Source organism: Pipistrellus kuhlii, unplaced genomic scaffold (assembly GCF_014108245.1).
Source record: "Pipistrellus kuhlii isolate mPipKuh1 unplaced genomic scaffold, mPipKuh1.p scaffold_m20_p_13, whole genome shotgun sequence".
Taxonomy (NCBI): Eukaryota; Metazoa; Chordata; class Mammalia; order Chiroptera; family Vespertilionidae; genus Pipistrellus; species Pipistrellus kuhlii.
The window spans coordinates 46,877,862-46,903,402 of NW_023425438.1; the positions used below are offsets into that span (position 1 = coordinate 46,877,862).

Consider the following 25,541-nt stretch of genomic DNA (forward strand, 5'->3'; position numbering starts at 1 on the left):
CAGCCTGCTGGGTTAGAGTTAGGGCGGAGGGGTGGGCCATGAGGTGCTAGGTGCATAAGTTTGATGCTACATCCGGAGAAGTCGAAGTCTAAGGACAGGGTGGAGAAGGCCCAGCTTTGATTTGGGGAAGGGCCGCCGGCCCCGACACCACGTGCTCGGGCAGTCCTGCTGAGAGCTGCCCGTCCTCTGCCACCGCCCAGCGCTCCCACGTGGAGGAGGCGGCGGGCAGGGGGAGCCCGGGGAGGCCGGCTCCGGGCCGAAGGGGTGGGGGCTGGGGGAGGCAGAGAGGACGCGGACAAAGGAGGCGGCCGGCAGCCCAGCTGTTTTGAAAAATGCTTCCTGTTTCTTTAAAGGCGCTCGCGGCCGGGCGGCCGGGCTGGGAGGCGGCGGCGGCGGCGGCGGGAGCTGCCTGCTCCCCGGGCGGCGGCGCTGACTGATCTGGCGGACCGGGCTTCTGTGTAAACTGAGGCTAAACAAACACAGATGGGGCGCGGCGGGCGCGCTCCAGAAACGCTGGCCCCGCGGCCGCGGCTGCAGAGGACGCTCTGAGCGCCCGGGAGCGGGCTGCCCGCAGCTTCGCGGAGCCGGCGGCGCAGCTGCCCCGCGCGCGGGGGAGCGGGGAGAGGAGAGAGAGAGAGAGGAGCGAGGAGAGAGGAGAGAGAGAGAGGGCGGGCGGGAGGGGCGGGGGTGAGCAGGGAGAGCGCGAGCCTCCGCGGCGCCGGGAGCGCCGGCCGCCGGCAGAGCGGGCAGAGCCGCGTGCAGAGGAGCGCGGCGGGCGCGCCCCGGGCAGCCCCGCGCCTTCGCCCCGCGCGCCGCCCGCGCCATGAAGCACCTCCCGGTCCTCGAGGACGGGCCGTGGAAGACCGTGTGCGTGAAGGAGCTGAACGGCCTCAAGAAGCTCAAGCGCAAAGGCAAGGAGCCGGCGCGGCGCGCGAACGGCTATAAAACTTTCCGACTGGACTTGGAGGTGCCCGAGCTGGGCGCCGCGGCCGCCCACGGACTGCGGGACAGGACCCCGCGGCTGCAGCCCGTCCCGACCCCGGTGCCCGCCCCGGTGGCGCCGGCCGTTCCCTCCGGGGGAGGCCCGGACGCGGCGGGGGAGCGCGGGGGCGCCCGGGCGCCGGAGGTCCTGGAGGCGCGGAGACGCGGCTTCTCCCTGGGCGCTGTGGGTCCGGGGCTCCCCACGCCGCCGCCGCCAGCACCCCAGGGCCAGGTACCTGGGGGTCCCGAGGTGCAGCCTTTCCGGGAGCCTGGCCTGCGGCCCCGCATCCTGCTGTGCGCACCGCCCGCCCGCCCCCTGCCTCCCGCGCCCCCCGCGCCCCCGGAGACCTCCGCGCGCCCCGCGCCCCCCGCGCGCCCCGGGGAAAGTTCCTACTCGTCAATCTCACACGTCATTTACAATCACCACCCGGATGCCTCCGCGTCGCCTAGGAAACGGCCCGGCGAAGCCACGGCCGCCGCCTCGGAGATCAAAGCCCTGCAGCAGACCCGGCGGCTCCTGGCGAACGCCCGCGAGCGGACGCGGGTGCACACCATCAGCGCCGCCTTCGAGGCGCTGCGGAAGCAGGTACCGGCCCGCAGCCGCACACCCTCCCCGCGCCCGGGGCAGGGTGCCCGAGCGGGTGGGTGGGTGGGTGAGTGCCCGGGGGACTGATGGGAGGGGTAGGGGTGTTTGCGAGGGGCAAGTTGTCCCCGCGCGGAGGGCCCCAGGACCCGGATAGGTTCGGGTCCTCCTGGAGTAGGGACCTTTGCTACAGCGTTGGGACGTTTCTCAGTTTGCAAAATGGGGGGTGAAGGGCCCCCTGAGGCAGGCTCTGGTCGTCCCCGCCCCGCCCGCCCCTCCCCGCGTGGTGACCTGCCTGCGCTCAGACTTCAGCGCTCGCAGTTAACTTTTATGACAGCGAGTGTGTGTCTCCTGGTTCCTTGGGAGCGGCGGGGAGTGGACAGGGGGAATGTGGGAATCTGTCTCCCGGGGAAGGGGAGAAGACCTCTGCAGGCTGTTGAGAGGGTCGGGGAAGATTGCCCGGTGGGTGGGTGGGTGGGTGGGAAGGGAAGTCCTGGGATTGCCAGAATGGAAGGGTTCCGCATTCCCTCTTCAGCCCCTACCTCCCAGGAGGGGTGCCCCTACACTCAGGTTGCTTTTGTGCTCTGCACCCCTTGCCCTGGTGTCCTTAATGCCGCGGGCTACAAGCCTGGTCCCTCCCCCCAGGGGCGGCCTCTAAGAATTGGCTGGGGAGAGGCTTCCCAGGGGATCCCCTCCACCGGTGAAGGAGGCAGCTCTGCTGAGGGACCGGTTCGCTGGGGACCTTCTGAGCCGAGGTCTGGGTAGGTCAGGGACTTCTCAGTTTGGGGCTGGTGGGGGTCGCTCTCACCCCAGTGTCTTTTGCATTGGATGGGTGGGGGAAGGGCAGTTTTACAGTTCCACTTTTTAGACAAGATTACCCTCTGGTTCTAGGCTTCTCATCTTAGAGAGAAAGGAAATCTAAGAAGAGGTGGTTGGTACCCCCCTGCTCCCACCTGCTCAGGGAGGGAATGGGGAAGGGCAAGGGTGGATGGTTTGAGTAGCCAGGTTTTTTGTTTTTGTTTTTTTCTTGCTCAGCAGCTGACTTCCTGTGTGATTCCAGGGAAGTTACTCAGCCTCTCTGGGCTTTCGCCAGCAACAAAACGGTTCAGAAAACATGATCCTCTTTTTGGACCGCATTCTGCTCTTCCTTCTGTGGGTGGGGCGGGCAGTGGTGCCTGTGTCCATCATGGGAAGGGAATTGAACTGCTGGGGCGGGAGGAAGCCCCATGACTATTGAGCCAAGGTGTCAGGCACGGATTTGGGTAAGATGTTTGCTCAGTGAATTGAGATGGAGGGGTCAGGTTGTTGACCCACATGCCAGGTGGGACCCTGGGCGGTGGGCCCAGTGACCATTCCGTCTTGCCGTCAGTCAGTAGCCTGCCGCTGAATGACTCCCACCTCTCAGGACAGAAGGACAACAGAAGGCTGCCCATCTGCTCACCTTGCTTCCCAGATTGGGGAGGCCGCATGCCCAGAGCAGCACAGCTGGTGGGTAGCAGGGCACAGGCAGGGCTGGCACTTAGGTCCAGGGCCCTTTCTCTCCCGCTGGCCTCCCCTTTTAGAGGGAAGAAACCGTTTTGGAGGTGGCGAGACGGTGGTTCCGAGAGCTCACGCCAGGTGATGGGAGCCTCACGGGTTTTGCAGGGCACGCCTCCTGGGCATGCCACTCACTGGGCTCCAGCGTGCGGGTGCCCCCGTGGCACGGTGCGGCCGCAGCCCGCATAGTGTGTGCCGCTGTCATTGTGGAGCCTGGCTTTGAATCGGCGTCAGCGAGTCACTCCGGAGCCCAGGCTTTTGACAGCTCTGCGCCTTAGTCTTGAATGCCCAAGAGCTGTCTGCCCTCGGCACAAGGAAGCCATCCTGTTTTCTCTCCATCCCACTCCACCAGGGAGGGGGCACGGGACTGGCTGCTCAGCCATCGCGGTGCAGATGGATGGGGGCCCGGCCCTAGGGTCTGGGGGGTGCGTGACAGCGAGGCCAAGATGGTGGGTGTGCAGGGCAGATGGTCAGGCCTCCGCACATGCCACCGGCCCAGCTGCATAGGAGGGCCCTCCCCGCGCCTCATGTGAAGGCCATGTGTGCACAGCTGGGCCTGGCCCATGTGCAGGGCTGCTCCAGGGCCAGGTGGGAGGGGCTCCAAGGGGAAGCTTGGCCTTGCGGGGTGGGTGAGGGGCGGGGCAGAACCTTCTGGCTCACAGACGGTGCTTACCCTTGGGGCACCTGGCACGTGTGCAGATTGCTTGTGCCCCCCGAAAGGAGGAAGCCCCTCAGCCTTGGCGGAGGAATGGCAGGCAGAGGCCTGAGGCATCAGTGACCAGCCCTCAGGACTTGCTGAGGTGCCTCTTCATGAAGGAGGTGCCACGTAGGTGGGGCCTGGGCCCCCTCCTCTGCTGCTCCTAGAGGCTCCCCGGGGGTCCTCACCAAGAGGGCTCAGGGTGGCCCAGGATGGGCTGAGGGGATGGTGCCCCCACCCCTGCACCCCTCAGCGTCAGACCCCTCCAGCCATGTCCACAGTCATCAGGGCGGCAGCTTCGGAGCCTCATTGCATTGGGCCTGTGGTTGGGCATCGGCTGTGCTACCTCCCCCGCTGCAGACAGGACACTGACAGAGAGGTCAAGCAAGGGCGGGATTTGTGCCTGGGCCTATCTGGCCCTGGGGCCAGGACTTAATTTCTAAGACTCACATGCTCAGGGTCTAGCCTCGTTGCTGTGCAGGAAGTTGGGATTTTAAAGGACCTTTTCCAGAAGAACTTGACAGGGACCTCGCTCTGTATAGAGGGGCTTTGTGTCAGGGAGTCTGCACTCAACTGACAGCGGTTCCAAATGAAATCAGCGTTAAGCTGTGTCCTGGGCGCCATGTTGGAGCTCGGTAGGGCCGGGAGTCATGGTGGGCTTCCAGGAGGGGGTCTTGGGCTGGGGGAAGGGTGGGCGGGAGCTGGCACAGAGGCCAGCGGGCTTCCAGGCCCCTCCTGAATTGGGTAGGTTCTCGGCTTGACTTCTCCGTGGCACCTCCCGCCTTTGCCCACAGCGATTCCATTCTGAGGTCGCAGGTATTCCGGTGCCCTTTTATCGGTGAGGAAACGGAGGTCCCCTGAGGTTCTGGACCTGCCTAAGGTCACATGGACGGCCAGGGGCCAAGCCTGCCTAAGGTCAGGCGCCCAGGCCAGTGCCCTTTTCACTTTCTCTGTTTCCTGGAGCTTGGAGAGGCTCCAGCTTGGGGTGAGCAGGTGGAATGTTCTGAGGGCATATGGGACCTCATGAAATCCCCCAAATTTGCTCTCCTGAAGCTGAAAAGTTATTGTGGAGTGAGCACAAGGCAGTCCCGTTACTTTCCCGGAAGTTGGGCAGTCTCGGGAGTTGGAGCCAAGACACCCTGCTGCCTCCTCTGTCTTGTGTCCTCCGGCCAGAATGGGCAGACACTGCCCTGGGGCTCTCTGCAGGCGGCGGGTAGCTGGGCACTGGGACTCACTGTGGATGCTCAAAGGCTGGGGTCCCATGGGATCAGCCCAGCACTCTCCGGCTGCAGCTTGGAAGGGTGACCTCCCCACCTTCCCACCTTATGCTGTAGATGCCCGTCCAAACCTCCAAGCAGGTCCTTCTAGCTCATTGGGAAAAGCCCAGCTAAGGTGGGAGTTCAAACCCAAAAAATCTCCCACCACTAAGGGTCCTCCACTAGCCAGTGCTCCTGTAAAGCGGAAGTGATGCTTTCTGTCCGTCGGGGCTGTTTTGGGATGAACGTAGGTTGTGCCAGGATCCTCGGCTCTGCCCGCCTTAGGAGAACACCATAAACAGCAAGGGGTGGCCTGGTCCAAGGGGGTGTGGAGGGTAGGCAGAGGTTGCCAGCCCCCCTCTACAGATGAGGAAACGGAGGCACTGGCTCTGAGTCACACTGCTGGTAAGTGCCCGGCAGTCAGCCCAGCTCTTCCTCACGACCTTGACCTCCCAGAACTAGAACCTGCCATTGGCTCTCATTCTGCAGTCGCTGCCGGGCTGGGGCGCCTCCGGGCTGGGCTGTCAGGGCCCAGGTGCTTCATCCTGCAGATCAGGCACCAGAGGACCTGGAATTAGCCTGGTGGGCTGAGGAGCATGTCCTTCCCCTCGTTCCCCCTCGGGCAGGGATGTGGCCAGAAGTTGCCTTTGGTGTCCCATAGATGGCCTTCTCTGGTGGTGGGAGCCGGGAGAACCTGGTGGCCATGTGCCTTCCTTGGGCACCAGACAAGCGTGTGGTTCCAACCAGGTCTTAGCCGTGTGACCTGGGCCCAATATGTCACCCCTCTGCTTCCTTCAGTGCAGATGGGAAAATATTTTTTTTTGGGGGGGGGCATTATTTGTTTATTTATTTTTAAAGTTTTGTTTTTGTTAATTTTGAGGATATGTTTCCATTGAGTTTTAGAGAGGGTGAGGGGAGACAAAGAGGGAGAAACATTGGCACATTGATTGGTTGTCTCCTGCATGTACCCGGGATGGAGCCTGCACCTGAGGTAGTATGTGCCCTCAACTGGAATCGAACCTGCAACCCTTCAGTCCATGGGCCAACGCTCTATCCACGGAGCCAGACCAGCTCGGGCTGGGAGGAAGGTTTTAAGTGGGATAAAAACCCCTTATCAATAGCTCCCTCAGTGCCAGCTACGCCACCAGAGCTCAACAGGTAGTTTTCCTGTTGGCCGTGGACTTTGGCAGAAGCAGTGGGACAGAGTGGCACATCTGAGACAGGCCTGGCCCCGAACCTGGCACAGCCACCCCTAGGCCGGCCTTGACCTTATCTGCTGCCCTGTATTCGCGCAGTCGCCCTGGATCCCGTGTGCAGAGCCCTCCCGAGATCCCTGCTCCCAACTGGCAGGGCGGCCAGCTGTCCAAGGGCCAAGGGCTCACCAAGCTGAATCACTCCCGGCGAGGCCTCCGGTGGACACAGCGCGCGGGCCTGTGTCACAGACCTGTGTCCAGGGCCGCGGGGCGGGCACCCCCCCCCCCCCCCCCCGGGTGCCTGCCCTGTCTCGGGCCTTGCAGGCCTGTCCCACGGACCTGTTTATTTGTTCGTGTTGATAAAGCAGGATTCTCTGGCCTCTGGTCGGGAACAGGCAAAGTGCATTGTTCTGCCGGCTTTTCTTGGATGGGTTTGGAGCGCGGCCGGGCTGGGAGTGGGAGGTCGGAAGGGGAAATGCATGGGAGTTGGCGCGCTCTCTGTCACCTCCCTGCCCCTCCCCGGGTTTCCTAGTCTGGTGAGGGGCGACTCCTCGGCTGCTGGAGCCTTTTTAAAGGTGACAGTGAGCCGAAACCGGTTTGGCTCAGTGGTAGAGCATCGGTCTGCGGACTGAAGGGTCCCAGGTTCGATTCCGGTCAAGGGCATGTACCTTTGTTGCGGGCACATCCCCGGTAGGGGGTGTGCAAGAGGCAGCTGGTTGATGTTACTCTCTCATCGACGTTTCTAGCTCTCTCTCTCCCTTCCTCTCTGTAAAAAAAAAAATCAATAAAATATATATTAAAAAAAAAAAAAGTGACAGTGAGCCTTGCTTCTGGTGTGGGGGCGTCTCAGGACCCCCAGGGGGTGGGGGACAAGCGGGTGCTGTGTCCTGGCTGCAGGCCTCCTGCCTCTCGCCCCTCTGCAGCCTCTCTTCGGAGACCGCGCTGTTCCGCTGAGCTGTATCCCGCCCTCCTCTGGACAGTGCCTGTGCCATCGCATGGACTCCCCACCAGGCTGTGAGGCCAGTCCTGCTAGCAAGGTGGCGAGGACACCAAAGCTCAGAGAGATTCTGCCACTCGCCCAGGGCCCCCTAGCAAGGAAGAGCGAGAGCCAGGAGTTGAACCAGAGGTCTGTGTGCATAAGCTCTAGGCCTAACAGCTAAGACCTCATCGCCAGCATGAGGGAAGGTTTGGGACCCCAGCTCTATACACCTGGAGACACCTGGTGAATATGGAGGCAGCTCATTCATTTTCTCATTCCCAGACCCCCCTTCAGGTGCCTGTGCCGGGCAGGACCTGGGCTGGGCTCTGCAGACAGGGGCCTGATCATTAAATTAGGGGGAGTGAGGGAGTGAAGGACAGATGGGGTGCTATTAGAGCACTATCAAGGGCAGGTGCACCCCCTCTCCACCCTACCTTCAGCCTCATGGTTGGGGGGAGGTGGGCAGTCTGAGAAAGCTCCTGGACAAAGTGAGGTTTAAAGTGAGATCAGAGTGGATGTTACATTCAGGGTCCCCCTCTGAGGTGCCCATCTTGTTGATGCTTTATCCCCAGGGTCTAGAACAGGGTCTCTCACGTCAGCACTGCTGACATTTGGGCCTGGTAGCTCCTTGCTGTGGGGGCAACGTAGGATCCTGTGCAGGGCAAGGTGATTAGCCTCTACCCACGGCAGGCCGGTAGCACCCCCCCCCCTCCTGCTCCCCTGCAGTGACAATCAAGAATGTCTGCAGGCATTGCTCACTGTCCCCCGAGGGACACAGCTGTCCCCGGCAGAGATCCACCGACCCACAACAGGAGCTGGCGTGGGGGTGTGTGTGTGCTCACTAAATACCTGTTGAATGGATGTGCCTTGGGATGAGGCTATCGGGACCAGATACCAGGGGCAGATAGATGTGTTGCGTACAGATCCTGGAGCCCAGAGAGGGGAGGAAACCCGGAGCCTGGGTGGCTGGGCGAGCTCGGGGGCCGCCCAGGTAAAGGAAGCCTCCTGGCTCTGATGATGCGCCCCGTCTGGCGACTCGTGGTGACCTTCCCACATTACAGCACAGGCCCTGCTGCAGGCCTCCAAGGTGTCTGCACATGCAGCCCAACTGCTGGTGACAGTGTCCAAAAATTAGAGGCCCCCTCCCTTCCCCTGGCACACAGGCCGCTGCCATTGGTGAGTGTCTGGTTGGTGGTGAGTCACTGGCACATGTGCCAAGTCTGCTTGGGGCTGTAGGTGTTTATTATGCGCGTGTTGTATGCCCAGCGGCGTCTCAGGTTCAGCGGGCACAGGGAAAAGGAGAAAAGGAAAAGAAAGCCCACCGTGTGTGTGTGTGTGCCCTCCCCCCCGCTGAGCCCTGTCTGTCACGTTTCCTTCTCATACGTTCCCGCAGTCCCTGACTCTGTTTTGGAGGTAGGAATCACGTTCTTCATTGTCAGAACCTCAAGCGCCAAGCAAAGCCAGCCTCAGGGAATGAATGAATGAATGAATGAATGAAGAACGAACGAATGGGAGGAATATCAGAGCCGATCAGAAATGTCTGTTCTCTCGGAGAGATCCCTCTCGGGGAGGTTGGGACAGAGGCGGGAACACGCTGTGCTTCATTCAGACCGGCTCTCAGGTGTGTACACTTCCCCGGGTCTGTGAGTGGATGAGCGGAGACGTGTGTGCGGGTGCTCAGAACGGGGACTGAAACCCGGGCCGATGGCTGAGGCGGGCCGCCGCCACCGTCCAGCCGTCCCTCGCAGGCGGTGCCGATGCTGCTGTGAGCGGCCCCAGGCCTGCCTGGCCGGCTGCCCCACGGGGTCATGCTCTGCAGGGGCCCCGGCGGCTCCTCCTGACGCCTTCTCGCCCACCAGGTGCCGTGTTACTCGTACGGGCAGAAGCTCTCCAAACTGGCCATCCTGAGGATCGCCTGCAACTACATCCTGTCCCTGGCCCGGCTGGCCGACCTCGACTACAGCGCCGACCGCAGCAACCTCAGCTTCTCCGAGTGTGTGCAGCGCTGTACCCGCACCCTGCAGGCCGAGGGGCGGGCCAAGAAGCGCAAGGTACGTGCCACGGCTCCGCAGCCGCCTCTGGGAGAGGCTAAGGGTGGGGGGACAGGAGCTTGGGGTGCCCGTGCTCACCCAGGCTCCCAAAGGGCCGGTGAGAGCCGCTTCTGGGAGCTCTGCTGGGGTCGGCCCAGCTCCAGAGCGCCTCACGGCCCTGGGATTAGCACGTGGCCCCGCTCCTGGTGATGGGCTGCTGGGGACCTTGGACAGCCACCCCGGCCTCTGGGTCTGCGTCTGCTTAGAAACGAGGGCGATTTGTCTCCGAAGCCCTTTCCAGCCTCTGCGCTCGGTGCTGGTTCCCCATGTGGAAGCTGCATCAGGATGGGACCCCCTGAGCAGAGGCGAGCCCCGAGAACCCGTGGGCATGTTTTAGGAAACGGACTTGGCCTGGGGGTCCTCTGAGGCTGTGCATGAAGGGAGATAATGCTCATTCCCTCTCTCACTCACTCACTCTGGAGGGATTTGCTGAGCCCCAGTTGGAGTATGCTGGGCAGGACCATAACGACGATAAACAGATGGTCCCAGTCCCTACGCACCTCCCAGGATGGTTAGACCCTCCGGCCGGGCAGGGCAGGGCCGTGCGGTGAGGCCGGTGCTGGCGGCTGTGGAAGGCCAGGCGGAGGAGGGACAGGTACCTCTCCTGCCCACGGGAGGTTGGAAGGGCAGCTTAGTGGCAGTGTGTTTGAGCTGGGACCAGCAGGACAGCCAGGAGGCCACCAGGCGGATGAGGCGAAGGGAACAGCCTGCACAAAGCCTGGTGTTTGGAGAAACGTGTGCTGGAGGAAAGGTGTTGGGCATAGCTGTGGTTCCCAGATGGCCCGTGCTCCCAGCATTTCCAGTTGGGGGCCAGGGCCAGGGCCAGGCCGTGCCAAGCAAGGTTTATGGAAACCGTCCGGACTCTGTTCCCGCGAGGCTAGAGGGAGAGTCTGCATCCGTGAGGAGGGTGGGGAGCTGTAACGGGCACCCTCCATGGTCCCTTCCTTCCTGGCCTGCCCTCCCCCTCCCCCTGACCATCCCTCCCCTCCCCCTTCCCAGCAGTCCTCCCTGGGGGGTCCTCCGGGTTTCCCAGAGGGCCCTGGGCCCCAAGCTAGGGGCCCCCGTGGACCCTCCTGCCTACACGGGGAGGGCCTCCTCTCGGCCAGCCTCGCTGCTCGCCGCTGTGGTAATTGCACGTTGCATTCCTGGGAGTGATTAACACGGACCAATTAGAGGAAATCTTCATCAAGTGGGTGAGAGCGGAAGTGCCGGTGGCGAGGCTGCTCCCAGGGCGGCCTCCCCCTGTGCGGGGACGTGAAGGGCGTGATGGATGGCTCTGTGCATCGCCCTGGGACAGAGGCGGTTTGTAAACTGTCTGTGAACCTCCCCTGGCACTCGCCAGGCCGGAGGGCGGGAGGGACAACGTGGGCAGGCATCTTTTCTCCATCTCTGCTCCTGTTCCCCTCCCTCCACTCCCAGTTCCTCCCCTCACAGCCCCTCCCTTCCCTGTTCCTAGATTGGAGCCGTGTCCTGGGCTGGGGAGGAGGCCAGCACTGGGAGGGGAGGGGCGAAGGGAGAGTGAGGGTGAAGATGCTTTTGGTTTCCCCTGAAATCACTTCAAATCTAAGCCACGTTAAAGGCCATCGGGTCCAACCTCCCCGTTGCCCGGATTGGGAGACTGAGGTGGGAGATGGTGGTTAAGAGCATCAGCAGCCCTGATTTCAATGTCCTGGCTTGCCCGCTGCCGGTGGTGTCCTCTTAGACCCACTTCTTCACCCTTTGAGCCTCAGTTTCCTTGTCGATAAACAGGAACAGGGATGGGTAATCGTCAGCGATCTCTAAGGCCCTGTCCGGTCTGACTCTCCAAGAGGAGATCGTGCCTCACCCCTGAAGGGCACTGGGCAGCGCGCCATCTGCTTCACCCTCCCACCAGGCCGGCTGTCCTGGGCTGCCGTCTCCCAGGTGCTGGGCCTGGGCAGACACCGCTGCCAGGAGGACCTAGATGGGAGGACAGGACAGGACAGGACCCGGCGCTGTGGGACCTCCTAGGGCCTCTCAGGCCCCGCATTCTGTCCCAGCAGGTTGGGGCTCACAGGACTACCCACTCCTGCTGCCATGCCTTCCTGCGAATCTGTCCCCGTGCAGGTGTGAGTTCCGAGGTGTCCTCAGGGGCAGTCTCCAGTGACCTGCCCAGGGGACCTGAGTGGCTGGAGTAGGCCTCTGTTTTGTTAACCACACCAAGGGGTATGGCGTCTCTAGAGATTCACTCATTCATTCGTTCATTCATTCAGTGTTATTTGAGCACCTACAAGTTGCACACTGGGGAATTCTATGCTGAGCACGTGGGCACTGTGGTGGGCACAGTGGGCATTACCCTCCAGAGTCCCCGTAGACAGAGGGCATGGGTTTGGGGCTCAGATCAAGCCCCTGTTCCCCCCTCCCCTGCAGCCACTGAGGGCTTGGACATGGGAAGGGGCCTGGCTTACATCCTCATGAGGGAGAACGAAAGCAAAGCTAGGAAGAAACTGGAAGACGTGTCGGTGTACGCGATGGGCTCAAACAGAGTCCTGGATGAATGGCAGCGGACGGGGATGACCGCTGAGGCGGGTGGTGGAGACCTGAGCTGTCCCACTCGGGGACGCTCCCTCCAGCCACTGCGCCCAGAAGGCGGGGCCGTCCTCTCAGGCTGCCTCGGGGGAGGTTGGCTCAGGTCCCCTGCGGTCCCTCCAGTCCTGTGTTAAGAACGGGATTTAAAGTGAACCCGGCTCGCCCTGAGCCGCAGGCGCGTCCTTTTACCCACCCAGACCTTTCCTACGGGGTCGGTGAGTCCTCCAGGATGTGCTTTTGGGGGCAGGAGCCCCGTGTGGGAGCCCAGCAGTGCAGAGGCCCGTGTCAGAGGCCGCCCAGCGGAGAGACAGGCGGGAGGAGTGGAAGGCCCTGGAGAGCTCAGCTCTGACTCCGGCTGCCATTCGTCCGGAGATAATGCACTTTAAGCACCTGGCTCTGGGCCATGGTTTTGCAGCTCCTGTTTTTAAAGCAGCAACTCCTGGGAGCTGAGGAAGAAGAGAAGGAGGAGGAGAAGGAGGAGGAGGAAGAGGAGGGAGGAGGAGAGGAAGAGAAAGAGAGGAGGAGGAGGAGGGGAGGAAGAGGAGGGGAGGAGGAATAGTAGCAGGAGGAGGAGGGAAAAGGAGGAGGAGGAGGAGGGAAAAGGAGGAGGAGAAGGAGGAGGAGGAGAGGAAGAAGAGGAGGAGGAAGATGAGGAAGAGTAGCAGGGGGAGGACAGAAAAGGAGGAGGAAAAGGAGGAGGAGGAGGAAGAGAAGGAGGGGTGAGGGGAGAGGTGGTGAGGGAAAGGAGGAAGTAGGAAGAGGAGACAGAGAGGAGGGGTCCTGGCCTGTGTGACTTAGTGGCCAGAGCATTGTCCCATGCACCAGAAGGTGGCGGGTTCAGTTCCTGGTCAGAGCACATACCCAGGTTTCGCCTTTGATCCTGGGTCCAGGAGCCGGGGGGAGGCAGCCTATTGATGCTTCTTTCTCACAGTGATGCTCCTCTGTCTATCTCCCTCAGTCTCTCCCAGCAATCCAGGGCACCCCTTCCAGCCATGTTAAGCCACTGAGCATTAACAACGACAGCTACCAGCATGGATGGCATAGTTTAGGCCAGTAAGTTCCTGCACTCAAGCTGCTCTCAGGCCCAGGTTGGAGATGTGGGGAGAGAAGAGGAACCCCGATACCTTGAATGAAGGGCTTGGGCAGAGGCCCGGGCAGTGATCAGGGTCCCCGGGCCATGTGACTGGAGCCGGAAGGCTGGCTCCTCGGGGAAGGCTGGCTCTGCGGGGCCTAAGGATGCTCCTCACGCAGGCGACTGGGAGCCAGAGAGCCTGATGCCGGGCAGCTCCTGCTGCTCCCTCTGCTCCCGCTGCTCCCGCTGCTCCCTCTGCTCCCTCTGCTCCCGCTGCTCCCTCTGCTCCCGCTGCTCCCTCTGCTCCCTCTGCTCCCGCTGCTCCCTCTGCTCCCTCTGCTCCCTCTGCTCCCTCTGCTCCCTCTGCTCCCTCTGCTCCCGCTGCTCCCTCTGCTCCCGCTGCTCCTGCTGCTCCCGCCTTTCTCTTCCTGCTGACCTCTGGGCGGGGAGGCCCTTCGTGCTGGGGGCACACGTGAGCCTGGCCTGGCCCCTTTGGGCAGAATCTCTCAGGTGCTGACGTCTTAGCTTCAGGCCTGGGATCAAGCTGAGGTGGCAGGCTGTGTGGAGCTCGTGTTCCAAAGGGCTGCTTACTGTCTGGGTGGCCGAGCCCCTGAGTGTGCGAGCGGAGTCTCCAGAGCACCCACCCTCCGTGTGCAGGGCCTCTTGTGCCCCCAGCACCCCCGTCCCGGCTCCGCCCCCCCTGCCGTGCACATAGTCACCTCACTGGGGCCTCAGTCTTCCCTTCTGTCCGGTGAGCTGCTGCTGGAAGTGATTTCTAAGGCCCTTCCCAGGTAGGCCTCTGAGCTGAGGTCTCCGCAGCCCCTTTTGCGGCCCACATGACGAAACGTGTCCCTCCCCTGGTCACAGGACAGCAAAGTCCCCGCCGAGACTGTGGAGACCCCAGTGCCGCGCCCCAGAGCGCTGAGCTCCCCTGGTGCCCTCAGCCTGGGTTCCGTGCCAGGCGTGGCGCTTCCTGCTTTCGACACTCCCCCCGGACTCCCCCCGCCACAGCCCTGCAGCCTCGGTGCCGGCGTGGCCCCCCCGCCAGGCGCGGGCCCGGGAACTGGCCCAGGGCCCCCCGGGAGAGGGGTGTCCGGCTCTCACCGCCCCCGTGGAAGTGCGCTGGGTGAGAGGAGGCTGTGTTTCCCAGTTCGCCGGCCAAGCTACGGGGTTAAATACCATTTGCTTTCAGAGCCCACAGAGTGCATCGATGCTGGGAAAACGGGGGGTGGGAGGTGGGAAATCACCATCAAATCTCCTTCTTGTCATAAAAATGGATGCAGTTTATTTTTTCTGGCATTCCAATTACACAGACGTTTGTCACCAGCTGTTTGCTCTAACACGGAGTGCTCTCTCAGCTGCTGTTTCTCCTCTCAATTTGACACCGTGAGCCCACCAGCCTGGCGGGGACTGGCGGGCGGGATCTCGGGCGGGGGGCCTCCCAGGTGAGCTCAGCGCGCTTGCTTCCCGCGGCCCTCAGACGCCCCCCGGGGGGCCGGTCCCACGGAGGGGGCGGAGGGGGCGGAGCGGGGGCCATGCTTTCCTCTCCCCTTTCATGTTGTTTTCACCCCCCTCCTCTCTCCTCTTTTCAAGTCGCTCCCCTCCTGACATGGACTCACAGATCCCTAACGTGCTGTGTACGAATGGAAACGTGGGGTCTCGGGCATCTGTAATAATAAAAGCATAATATGCTAATTAGACCAATGTCCTTCCGAACCACCTTCTGGATGAAGCCGGGGCTGCGAGGGCTGAGGCAGCTGCCACGGTGGGCGCGGGGTGGGGTTGGGGGGGGCCCACGAGGCAGAGGCAGCCGGGGGCCAAGCCCCTTGCACACATTCTGTGCATCGGGCCTCTCATAGTGAATAAGAACTAACCATCAGCGGACATGGGAGCCCCCTTTAAAGCTCTAACTGATCAGCCTTTGGGATGCAGACTCATCAGAGAGTCCCTGGGAGACCCTCTGTTGAGCGGGGCGCCCCCCCCCCCCAGAAGCCCCCGCAGAGGCTGTTCCCTGCCTCCCAGGACCTGGAGGAAGAGGTCTGTGTAGCTGGGGGTCAGGTGGAGAGAACACTGTGGTTCTCCGCTCCCTGCGGTGCTGCTGTTTAACGTCAGGCACACAGCGGGGAGACCCTCGCTGAGACCGCGAAGTGGGTGCCCTGTGGGGTTTGGGGGCTAGGGACCTGCATTTGAGTCCCGATCGTGGCACTTCCTAGCGGTGTGTCCTTGGGCATGCCACCTGACCTCTCTGACCCCCTTCCTCTCACCCCTCACGGGAGAGCCTACGCTTTCTGTGCCGCCTTGGCTGGCAGGACTAAACAAGATCCCTCCCTCATGAGAAAGGGCTGGCGCTTTCTGTGAGTGCCAGAAAGGAGGTCTCACGGATGTACGGCTACCAGATAGCGCTCTGTGGAGCCCCAGGAGGGGACTTCTCAGAAAAGGGCAGCCCCCAGGGCTGGGTGAGTGACTGAGCAGCCAGAATGCAGGTGAGGGCCAGCAGTTCTGGGCGGGGGTCCGTCCCTCGTCAGCACGTTGGGCCGAACCCCGGCTCCTGCACCTTAAAGGGGGGAAGCGTGCAGCCAAACCAGAAATCCCTCGGCTTCTGAAGTTCACGGACTCACAGCGAGAGAACATGCACAGCATTGGCTTCACGCAGAAATAATGCTAATAGACAGATCGTACCCCCTCCCATCACACTGGCTGTGTGGTAAGGACCCATCTCCATAGCACCCCGTAGCACAGGGGGAAACCGAGGCTGAGAGAAAGGCTCTTGCCCAAGGCCCCGTGGCTAGAAGTGGTGGAGCTGTGACAAGTCTGTCTCCTGGTTCCAAAGCCTGAGCTCTTCAGCTCCCGAGGCCAGTCCAGCCCTCAGGCGGCCCCCGGCCCTGAGGCCGCCCCTCGGCCCTGAGGCGGCCCCCCCCGCCCCGAGGCGGCCCCCCCCGCCCTGAGGCGTCCCCCCGCCCTAGGCGTCCCCCCGCCCTGAGGCGGCCCTCCCCAGCCCTGAGGCGCCCTCCCCGGCCCTGAGGCGGCCTTCCCCCCCCCCGCCCTGAGGCGGCCCCCCCGGCCCTGAGGCGGCCCCCCCCGGCCCTGAGGCGGCCCCCCCCGCCCTGAGGCGGCCCCCCCCTGCCCTGAGGCGCCCCCCGCCCTGAGGCGGCCCCCCCCGGCCCTGAGGCGGCCCCCCCGCCCTGAGGCGGCCCCCCCGCCCTGAGGCGGCCCCCCCGCCCTGAGGCGGCCCCCCCGCCCTGAGGCGGCCCCCCTGCCTGAGGCGGCCCCCCCGCCCTGAGGCGGCCCCCCTGCCCTGAGGCGGCCCCCCCCCCGGCCCTGAGAGCCCCCCACCCCGCCCTGAGGTGGCCCCCCACCCCCCAGCCCTGAGGCGGCCCCCCCTGCCCTGAGGCGGCCCCCCCCCCGCCCTGTGGCAGCCCACCCCCCGGCCCTGAGGCGGCCCCCCCCCGCCCTGTGGCAGCCCACCCCCCGGCCCTGAGGCGGCCCCCCCCCGCCCTGAGGCGCCCCCCCCGGCCCTGAGGCGGCCCCCCCCCGCCCTGTGGCAGCCCACCCCCCGGCCCTGAGGCGGCCCCCCCCCCGCCCTGAGGCGGCCCCCCCCCGCCCTGAGGCGGCCCCCCCCCTGGCCCTGAGGCGTCCCCCCCCACCCTGAGGCGTCCCCCCGGCCCTGAGGCGGCCCCCCCCTGGCCCTGAGGTGGCCCTCCCCCCGCCCTGAGGCGGCCCCCCCCCTCGGCCCTGAGGCGGCCCCCCCGCCCTGAGGCGGCCCCCCCGCCCTGAGGCGGACACCCGGCCCCCCAGGTGGCCTCGCCCAGGTGGCGCCCGGCAGAGGCCGGTGTGGGCCTCGCCGGAGCCGCGGTGTATGTGAGCAGCGGCTGCAGCACGCGGAGGCCGCCTCAGGGCCGGGGGGCCAGTACCCCACGGGCGGTGGCTCTGGGGGTGGTACGGGGTGGGGTGGGCCGGGGGTGTCACCGGCCCCGCCGTGCGGCCGGCGAGGCCTGACACCGGGTTAAGCCGCCTGGCGGCCTCCGGCTGCAGCTGGGAGCGCGCCTGGTTCCCATTCGGGCGCGGTGGTTTTGATTAGCTGAGCTGCGAGGCGGGCCGGTGGTGAGTCCATGGGAGCTCCGCTGGAACAGAGGGTCCCCCGCCCGCCGCCGCCGCGGCCGCCCCCCCTCCTGGCAGCCCCAGACTCCAGATGTTCCGAGCTCTCGCTGGGAAGGCCTGCTGGCGCCACGGAGGGCAGAGGGCAGGGAAAGCACGCGAGCTGGAAGCCCAAGCACTCAGCCACCGCAGGCCTTGGCAGCCCGCCCAGCCCTCCGCTGGCGCATTCCCCAGCTCTCCCCTGGCCATCTGTTCCCAAAACACCCTTTCAGAGCCTCATCATCACTCAGGATACAACGGCGCGAGCAGCTGGTCTGGAGGCAGCGGGAGAGCCGTGCAAAAGGCCCTTTGTGAGAGGAAACTCGCTCATGAATAGCAGGGCTGGACGCCGTAAAAGCTGGCGGCTGGCACGCCTGTTTCTCAGGCGCCGCTGTTTTCTCTGGACGTTTTATCTCTGGTTTCTATTTTGCTTCCCCGTGTTTTCCTTTTCACGTTGTTTCTTCCTCCTCTTACACCACCGTGACTCCCCATCTCCCCGCCGAGGTGCCCCGAGGCCTCCTAATTAGTTACCCTGGGTGCTGCTGCTGCTGAACTTTTCTTTTTCTTTCTTTCTTTTTTTTTTTTTTTTAAATATATTTTATTGATTTTTGTACAGAGAGGAAGGGAGAGAGATAGAGAGTTAGAAACATCAATGAGAGAGAGTCATCGATCAGCTGCCTCTTGCACACCCCCTACTGGGGATATACCCGCAACCAAGGTAGATGCCCTTGACCGGAATCGAACCCGGGGCCCTTCAGTCCCCAAGCCGACGCTCTATCCATTGAGCCAAACCAGTCCCGGCTCTTTCTTTCTTTCTTTCTTTTTTTTTTTTTTTTTCCTTCTCAAAGCTGTGAAAACCGGGGATGGTTGGAAGTGACTGTGTTTGTAAAACCTCAGCTCGAGGGGACAGGAGAGGACGAGGGGCCTGGGAGGACACAGCGTGGGCAGGGCCCAGGCCGTCAGCGTGTTCAGCAGAAAGTGAGCACCGCCAGGCACTGAGCACACAGATGCGAACAGCGTCCGTGTGTGTGTGGGGGGGGCCGAGACAGCAGGGAGAGCCCCCCATGGGCTCATCAGAGAGAACACGGGGCGCACTGGGAGAACGGTGGTATTAATACACACACCCCAGGTCCTGGGTCGCCCGGCTGATTGCAGAATGACACGGAACCTTTTTAAAGAACTGGCTGCCACCACTGCCAAAGCTTGTGGGAGATGTTTGCCTGGATCCGGGCACCTCCTGGGAGCGGTCCCCGGTAGGCTGTTGGGGGCCCATGGGGTGCTGCGGCTGGGCTGGCGGCTGGGGGACCAGCAGTGGGAGGAGGGCAGAGGCCCAGGCCTGGCCACCTTCCTCGCCCCGAGTCCTGGGGGAGGACGGGAGTGGCAGGCCTGGGTGCCAGTGGAGGTGAGGTGGCACCTCCCAGGTGTCAGATGCAGGTGATGGGATGGGGTGGGGTGGGGGCTGGGGGCACACAGGTCAGGGCCAGGGGACTGGAGGTTTCCCCTTTACTTTCTGCCCCCATTACCCCCACCGTTGCCTCAGACCCGGAAGCTCCGGCAGCGGGAAAAGCCTGTCCTCCGTGCTGCTGTGGGTGGCCAGGTTTCCACAAGCGGAAATGCGGGGCTTTGCAGGGTATCTGTGCATTTCATCCGCACTGTCCTCAGGCCCCGGACTTCATTCTCCTCCAGTCCTCTCTGCTCTCCCCCAGTTCCAGCTGGAGAGATGGCCGCTCCAGCAGGACCCAGTATGGGTGTTTATCGCAGTTTCAGGGCCCTTCCTCAGAAGGGCTCCATGCAGGCCGGTGAGCCCCCCCCCCGCTGTGACCTCCCCGGGCAGGCGTCTGGGTCCGGACTCCGCAGCGAGCCTGGGCTGCGTGACTGGGTGGCCTTGCCCCAGCGTGTTGTCCGGGAGGTGCCCACCCAGCCTCCGGGTTGCTAGCGGGATCCATGGCACAAAACGAATGTGAACCTGTTCTGTGAACTCCGCCCTCCCTCCCGTGTCTCCTGCCTGCAAGGCTCCCACGGTGAGGGCCTGGGGAAGAGGAGTGGCTGCCGGCCCAGGCCCCTGGCGATGATGTGGCGCTGGCCCCGTGACCAGAAATGGCTTTTAGATCAGTGGTTCCCAACGTGGGGCACACGCCCCATGGGGAGGGGCAGTCTGATTTTTTTAAGGAGGGGGCAATTCGAGAATGGGTTATTATTTTTTGCATTTCTTATGGCTCTAGGGGTCTCATATACAGTATATAAATGTACACGGAGTGGCCAGATTATTATGATCTCTGAATGCATAATAATCTGGCCATTTAGTAGTGTGTGTGTGTGCGCGTGCCTGTGTGTGTGTGTGTGTGTGTGTGTGTGTGTGTGTGTGTGTATTAGAGGCCCAGTGCATGAATTCATGTATGGATGGGGTCCGGTCAGCCTGGCCAGGGGGAGGGGACATGGACAGTTGGCCGGCCTGCCTGCTGGTTGAACTCCTGGTCAAGGGGACAATTTGATATTAGCCTTTTATTATATAGGATATACACTGAGTGGCCAGATGACTATGCATTCAGAGATCATAAAAATCTGGCCACTTGGTGTATATTGTGACATATTTACGCATTTCAGTTCTCTATTCTGTGTTTTGGGTGAAACTTTGCTATTTTTCATATCACTTCATATGATTATTATTATTTTTAGCAATCTGTTAGTGATTTCTTCCTCAGCACTTCCACTGTCCTTGGTTCTTCTGTCTTTCTCTGTCATGGATGCCATGTTCTTTGGAGGCTTGTTTAGACCCACTACTGGCCTTCTCGGCCTCCTCCACGTGGATAGGCGTTCACTTTTTGAATAATAAGAATTATACGTCAGGGGGAAGGGTGGCATCAGGATTTTAGGGATGCTTAGGTGGGGCGTGGCCAAAAAAAGGTTGGGGACCACCTTTCAAGAGGAAAATGGGGGTAGGGGGTGGGCAGGAAGACAGGGGTGATTGGGCCTGCCCTGCCCACTGCCTGGCCTTAGCCACTGGGCCCAGCACAGCGGGAGGCGTGGGACGGGGCGCCGGCAGGTCCTGGCTCCCGCCTGCCCTGGAGCAGGTGGTCCCCTCTCTACCTGCCCCGGTGAGCCAGAAAGCTGGTCGCAGGGGAAGTACAAATCCTTGCCTTCCTTGAGCTCCTGGTACAAATATTTCAGAAAGCAAAGCAGGACCCATCCCCCCCTCAGGGCCCTCCGCCCAGAATCTGCAGCCCCCCAGTGGCCAGTGCTCCTCTGCCGGTCTGCTCCCACCGGAGCCGCTCCCAGCAGCTCTGCTGAGAGGCAGGTCTCACTGCCTCACTCGCCTGCTCAGGACCCCGAGGGTCTCCTCACAGGCCGAAGGCGGAGGCCGGACTTCCTTACAGGACACCTGACCCGCCTCCTCAAGCGGCCTGGCTCCTGCCGGTCACTCCCGGTGTCCCAGTTTACACCCCAGCAACTCGGAACTCCTCGCGCCGAGGGGCTATTTATGACCGCTGCGCTCATGCCACCCCTGCCGCCTGGCACGCCGCCTCCCCTGTCTGGCCGGCTCCTGCCCATTCTGGAAGGCTCCGCTCCTGGAAGCCCTCTCTGACCCCTGCCGCAGCCGCCTCCCAGGGCCGCGTGGCCCGGCCCCTCGCCGCGCTTCCCACAGGGGTGTGTCCGGGCTAATTCAGGAGAGCGTCAGGTGACCCCCCATGAGGTCATGATAGAAAGCGTCCTATTCTGAGACACTCCATTATGCGATACGTTAGAGTTCATTGGGTTATATTTGCAGGCGGCCCGTTACATGATAGGTGATGGGACATGACCAAGGCCCCCGCGTTCCTCGCACGGTGTTCGCTGGGGCTTGCCTCTCGAGCTGGACCGGGAGCCTTTTCATCTGTGTGTCCCAGCTCTGGCACACAGTAGGGCCCCGAATAACCACACACGGTTCCTCCGGCTCACACGCACACCGTGGGGGCTGCCTCTGCCGTGCTGACGGCAAAGACTCCAGGGGAGGACGAGCCAGGGGCCTCCGGACGGAGCCTCAGGAGGGCCGGGGCTCGCCCAGCCCCTGCCCGGAAAGCGGGTGCCTTTCCCCCTGGAATCGGCAAGGACAGCTTCGCATGTGTCACAGAAAACCCTCCGGCAGCCGCTCAAACCTCCAGGGGCCCTGCCCCTCCCTGCGGGGAAGGCTGGAAGGAGGAGGCTGCCTCCTGGGCCCCAGGCCCTGGGCCCCACCGCATGGCCGCACAGCGGCCGCCGGCGCCCCGCAGGCTTCTCCCTCACAGGGCGGCACAGCCTCGCCGGCCGCCGAGGGCACGTCTCCTCACCAGCTCAGCCAGTCGCGCCGACATCCCCCACCTTCCGTGAAGGCGGGGCTCCTCCAGAAACGCAGGAAGACATGCAGGTCTCTCGGCTGGGAGGCGGCAGGGTGCACAGTCAGCTGGCTCATCCCTGGAGGGTTGCCCCTCACCTGGGACAAGCGGCTTCCCCACCCCCCCACCCGTGCGGCTAACCAGGGTCATCGCCTCACTCACTGCGCAGAGCCCACCTCCGCCAGCCCGCCCACCCTCGCCCGCCGCAGCCCTGCCAAGCGAGTCGCCGTGGCGAGCCGGCGGCCTGTGCCGGTGCCCAGTGCTGCACCGTGTGCACAGCCCGTTCGCGCCCGTTCTTCTCTGGACTCCCGTGGCGGCCTCCTCAGGGCCCCGTCCCGGACCCCGGGGCCGATGCGCAGGCTGGGACCCAGATCGCCCGGGTCGCACAGCTGGCGGCTGGCTGGGGTCCAGGCAGGCTCCCGAATCCAGACCTCACTGCCCTCCGCTCCCGGCAGGGGAGGTGTGAGCGGCAGGGGGGGTCTGGCAGTCCGGGGTCTGGAGCTGGGACAGTGGGGTCTGCCTCCCAGCCCAGCCACCCGGGAGCCTTGTAACCTCAGGCTCTTGCCTGCCGCAAGCTCCACGTTGTTCCTAAAACAGGGGAAGCGGTGTCAGCGGGTGAGGAGGGCTCCAGGAAACAGGCCAGGCAAGGGCTTGTCAGCTGGGAGTGCGGCACCGGCCGAGGGCTTCCCGAGGGACCCAGCGTGTCCGTTGGGAAGGTGGGCACAGGGACCCCGAGTGTCCCTTCGCCACCCGCAGACGTGGAGAGCGAATACCAGGCTGTTTGCTGACCAAGGGCTTGGTTCCAGTGCCAGGCAAAGGTCTGCCCCTCTGTTGTTCACCAAGAAAGAGAGAGAGAGAGAGAGAGAGAGAGAGAGAGACACGCATTACATACCTGCACAGGTGTGCTGACACATCTGAGAGCACCATCTGTCAGGATCAGATGCATGGCCTCCCCTTCAGTGGGCCGAGTTCCCATCCAGCTGGGAAGGGGCTGCACGCTGAGTGGTGACCGAAGGCCTCTGAGGGGTTCAGAGCTGTCCCTCCCCCCCCGGGGGGAGGGTGGGCAGGAGCACTTAGAGATGGGCCCATGGGGGGCAGCCCGTGAGCCCTCCCAGACGGAGGACGGCTGCACAGCGCTGTTGAGGACCACCCGCCCCTCCATGACTGTGATACGCTGCTGCACCTGCCCACCACCACCCACGCAGGCCGGGGTGGGCAGCCTGCAGGGCTGTGCTTGCAAACCCACCGCCTCTAACACCCTCCTCACTGCCCACTCGCGTCACTTGTTCGGTCTCTGTAGTTCCACGAGCAGAGGAAGATGAAGAAAGCAGGAAGGCCCAGCACATTTATTTAAGAAGCGATAGTTTTGGGTGTTTGCTCCGTGCCAGGCAGTGTTCTGGGTGCCGGGTCCCTCGGAGAACCAGAGAGGCCAGGCACAGCGCGCACCGGCGAGGAGAGCCCGTCGGGACCTACCGCTCTCAGTCTGTGCTTGCAGGCGTGACTGCCTGGTGTCTCAGGTCAGAGCAGCTGAGCAGAAGCGGCCTATCGACATGGGAGGCCAGCTCCTGGAGCAGGTGCAGTGACAGCGCCCGGAACCGCAGCCAGGGGCCTGATTGTCCGGGAAGAAACAGCAGAGCGCGCGGCGCAACGCCAGGGGCTGAGGAGCCAAGGGGCCCGGGGCCATGGGGCGTCGGGGCAGAGGGCCCCCCACACGCCCCAGGGACCGGGAGAGCCTTCTGTGGGCCCACACGTCTGGGCTTGACCCTGAGTTGTCAAGAGGAAGCTAAAGTACAGGCGGTGACATCTGGCTGAGCCTGCAGGGAAGCGCATCCGCTCCTGGGAGAGGACCTGCCCGCGCTGTTTGGCACGGAGAGCGAGAGGCTTCCTTTCCTCAGGGAAACTCGCTCCCCCCGGGATGTCAGCGTGTGGGGTGGGGTGGGGGCTCCGTGTGTTCTGCTCGCCACAGGAGCCCCCGTGCTCTCACTGGAGCCTGGCTTGGTCTGAACACTCAGAAGGTATTTGCCAAATGCCTGGAATAATGGAAGCTCAAGGAACTAATGTTTCCCAGTTGTCATCCACAGTAGCTACTGGGCAACGCCTCTGTGCCCTGTGCTGAGTGGGGCCTAGGCACTCTGAAGTGGGACCCAGTGCCTGCCTTGAGGAACAAATGGGGGGGGGGGGAGACACACATGTAAACACACACACACACACGTGTGTGTGTACTCTGACATGTGGCTGCCTAATGCTGAGTGCTAGGCTCTGTAGCCACTGTGTTCCTTAATCTTGCTCACTATCTCATGCAGTAAGATGATTATAATTACCATTTTATAGATCAAGAAATGGAGGCACAGAGAGGTTATGCAACTTGCTCAAAGTCACACAGCTGGCAGAACCGGGAAGTCAGGATTCAGAGGCTGCCTGCTGCCCTTTCCTGTTGTGGCCTCTCCCTTATGCACCTGGGAGCTACTTTCGTGTTGTCACTGATGGTCAGGGTGGTAGTAAGTCAAGAGCCCCCGAGCAGAGCTGTCCCATTCCTGGCTCCAGAGTCTGTCTGTGCAGGGCTTAGGGGTGATGGGCAGGGATGGGGGTAGGGTGGGTTGTTTTTCTCATCTTAAAGCTGCATTGTCACACTTTTTGCAGAAACCGTTAGGCTATTTGGGCTGTCCAGGGACCCTGTGGTCTCTCCCAGCCGCCCTATTGTTGCCGCCACTGATCTTGAAATGCCCAGAGCTGGACCCCTCCCGGGGAGACACGCTGTGGTCTGGGCATGAATGGCTTGTCTGGTTGGCGCTCCATCACTCCCACTGTCACTGTGCGGTGAGGCCTGGGGAGGGCAGACGCGTGATGGGGAGCAGCCAGGCCCTGAGGAGGCAGCCTGAGGGGGATCCTGGGACCCTGTGGCTGGGGGGCTGGGGGGGACGTGTGTGTCTGGGTGGTGTGGAGGCCGGGAGGGAGCAGCCTTCCCCACCTGGCTGCCCCCCTGTCTGCACAGCTGTCTGCTCCCCTCCAGCCTGGGGCCTCCTCTGGCTCTGGGCGAGGTCATGGGTCCTTGAGCTTCTGGGTCTGGAAGAGCCGCGGGCAGCCAAGCGGGGTTGGCGGCCGGCGTCACAGGATGGGGAGCAGATGGGACGCTGCAGCAGCTGGGCCCCAGGCGTCGCCCGGCCGGCCCGCCCCTCGCGGTGCCCTGCGCTGCGGGTGGATGGGGGGCCGAGGAAGACGGATAGGCTGACGGACGCAGAGAGACAAACACAGGGGAGGCCAAGAGGGAGTTGGCATGGAGACACACAGGCGGAACGGGGAGAGAGGAACAGAGATTGGCAGCCAGCGAGCGTGGCCTGCCGCCCAGGAAGGAGTCAGCGCGGCGGGGCCTCCTTCTCCCTGGCCCCGCCGGCTCCGTGTGAGCTGTGGCCGGCCCTGCCTGCGCCAGCACTCCCGGGCCAGCCGCCTCCCCTCGGGCTCCGAGGGACAAGGCTGAGATTTTCTTAGAACCCAGGACGGCGACGGCGGCTGGGCGGATGGTTTGGGGACTTGCCAGTCCCGTTTCGTTTGCCAGGGAAGACGCTGAACTCCGCAGGGGTCCGGGGTGGCCTGGCTCCGCTGCTTCCCTGCAGGGTGACCCGGGGCGAGGGAGGAGGCCGCTCAGGCCCCATTCCCTAGTCTGCAAAACGAAAGCGGCAGCAGCCGTCCCGTGGGACAGTGTGCGACCCCAGTGTGAAGGGGTGCAGCGAGGTGCTGGGACGAGGCACCCGAATGGTGGTGGCTCTGAGCGCTGATCTGCGCGCTGCTATTCCCAGGCTTGGGGAGGGGGGGGGCGGGATGGGCGTGGAAGACCCCCCAGGGGCTCTGGTTGGAGATACGTGGGGTGAGCGAGGGAATGATGGCAGTGGCTCCACAATGATTTGTGCACAGAGGGACAGAACATAGGGGGAGTTTCTCCACCTGCCATGGAGGTGGGAGCCAGGGGGTAAAAGGCCGGGCTGGAGCCAGCCCTCCCTGCCCTGGGCGGGGAGACAGCGGGGGCACAGCCACCAAAACCTCTTCTGCCTGCAGCTCTCCTTTCAGGGGGTGGCAGGAGCCCCAAGCGAGGCTCCAGGACGGGGTGGGTGTGCGAGCTGTGACGGACA

At 63.3% G+C, this 25,541-nt stretch overlaps 1 protein-coding gene across 2 annotated transcripts in view; it reads left to right on the top strand.

Annotated features, from left to right (window-relative positions):
- The first annotated feature begins 259 nt into the window (after positions 1-259).
- The window catches only part of ATOH8 (atonal bHLH transcription factor 8), a 33,296-nt gene continuing 8,014 nt past the window's right edge, over positions 260-25,541 (top strand). Inside the window, exons 1-2 of one of the 2 annotated variants that reach the window (XM_036435902.2) lie at positions 260-1,567; positions 9,085-9,276. In XM_036435902.2, the coding sequence (XP_036291795.1) occupies positions 824-1,567; positions 9,085-9,276 (936 nt within the window). In that variant the 5' untranslated portion in view covers positions 260-823. The remainder of the gene's footprint in view (positions 1,568-9,084; positions 9,277-25,541) is intronic. The other variant, XM_036435904.2, reaches the window with a different exon arrangement.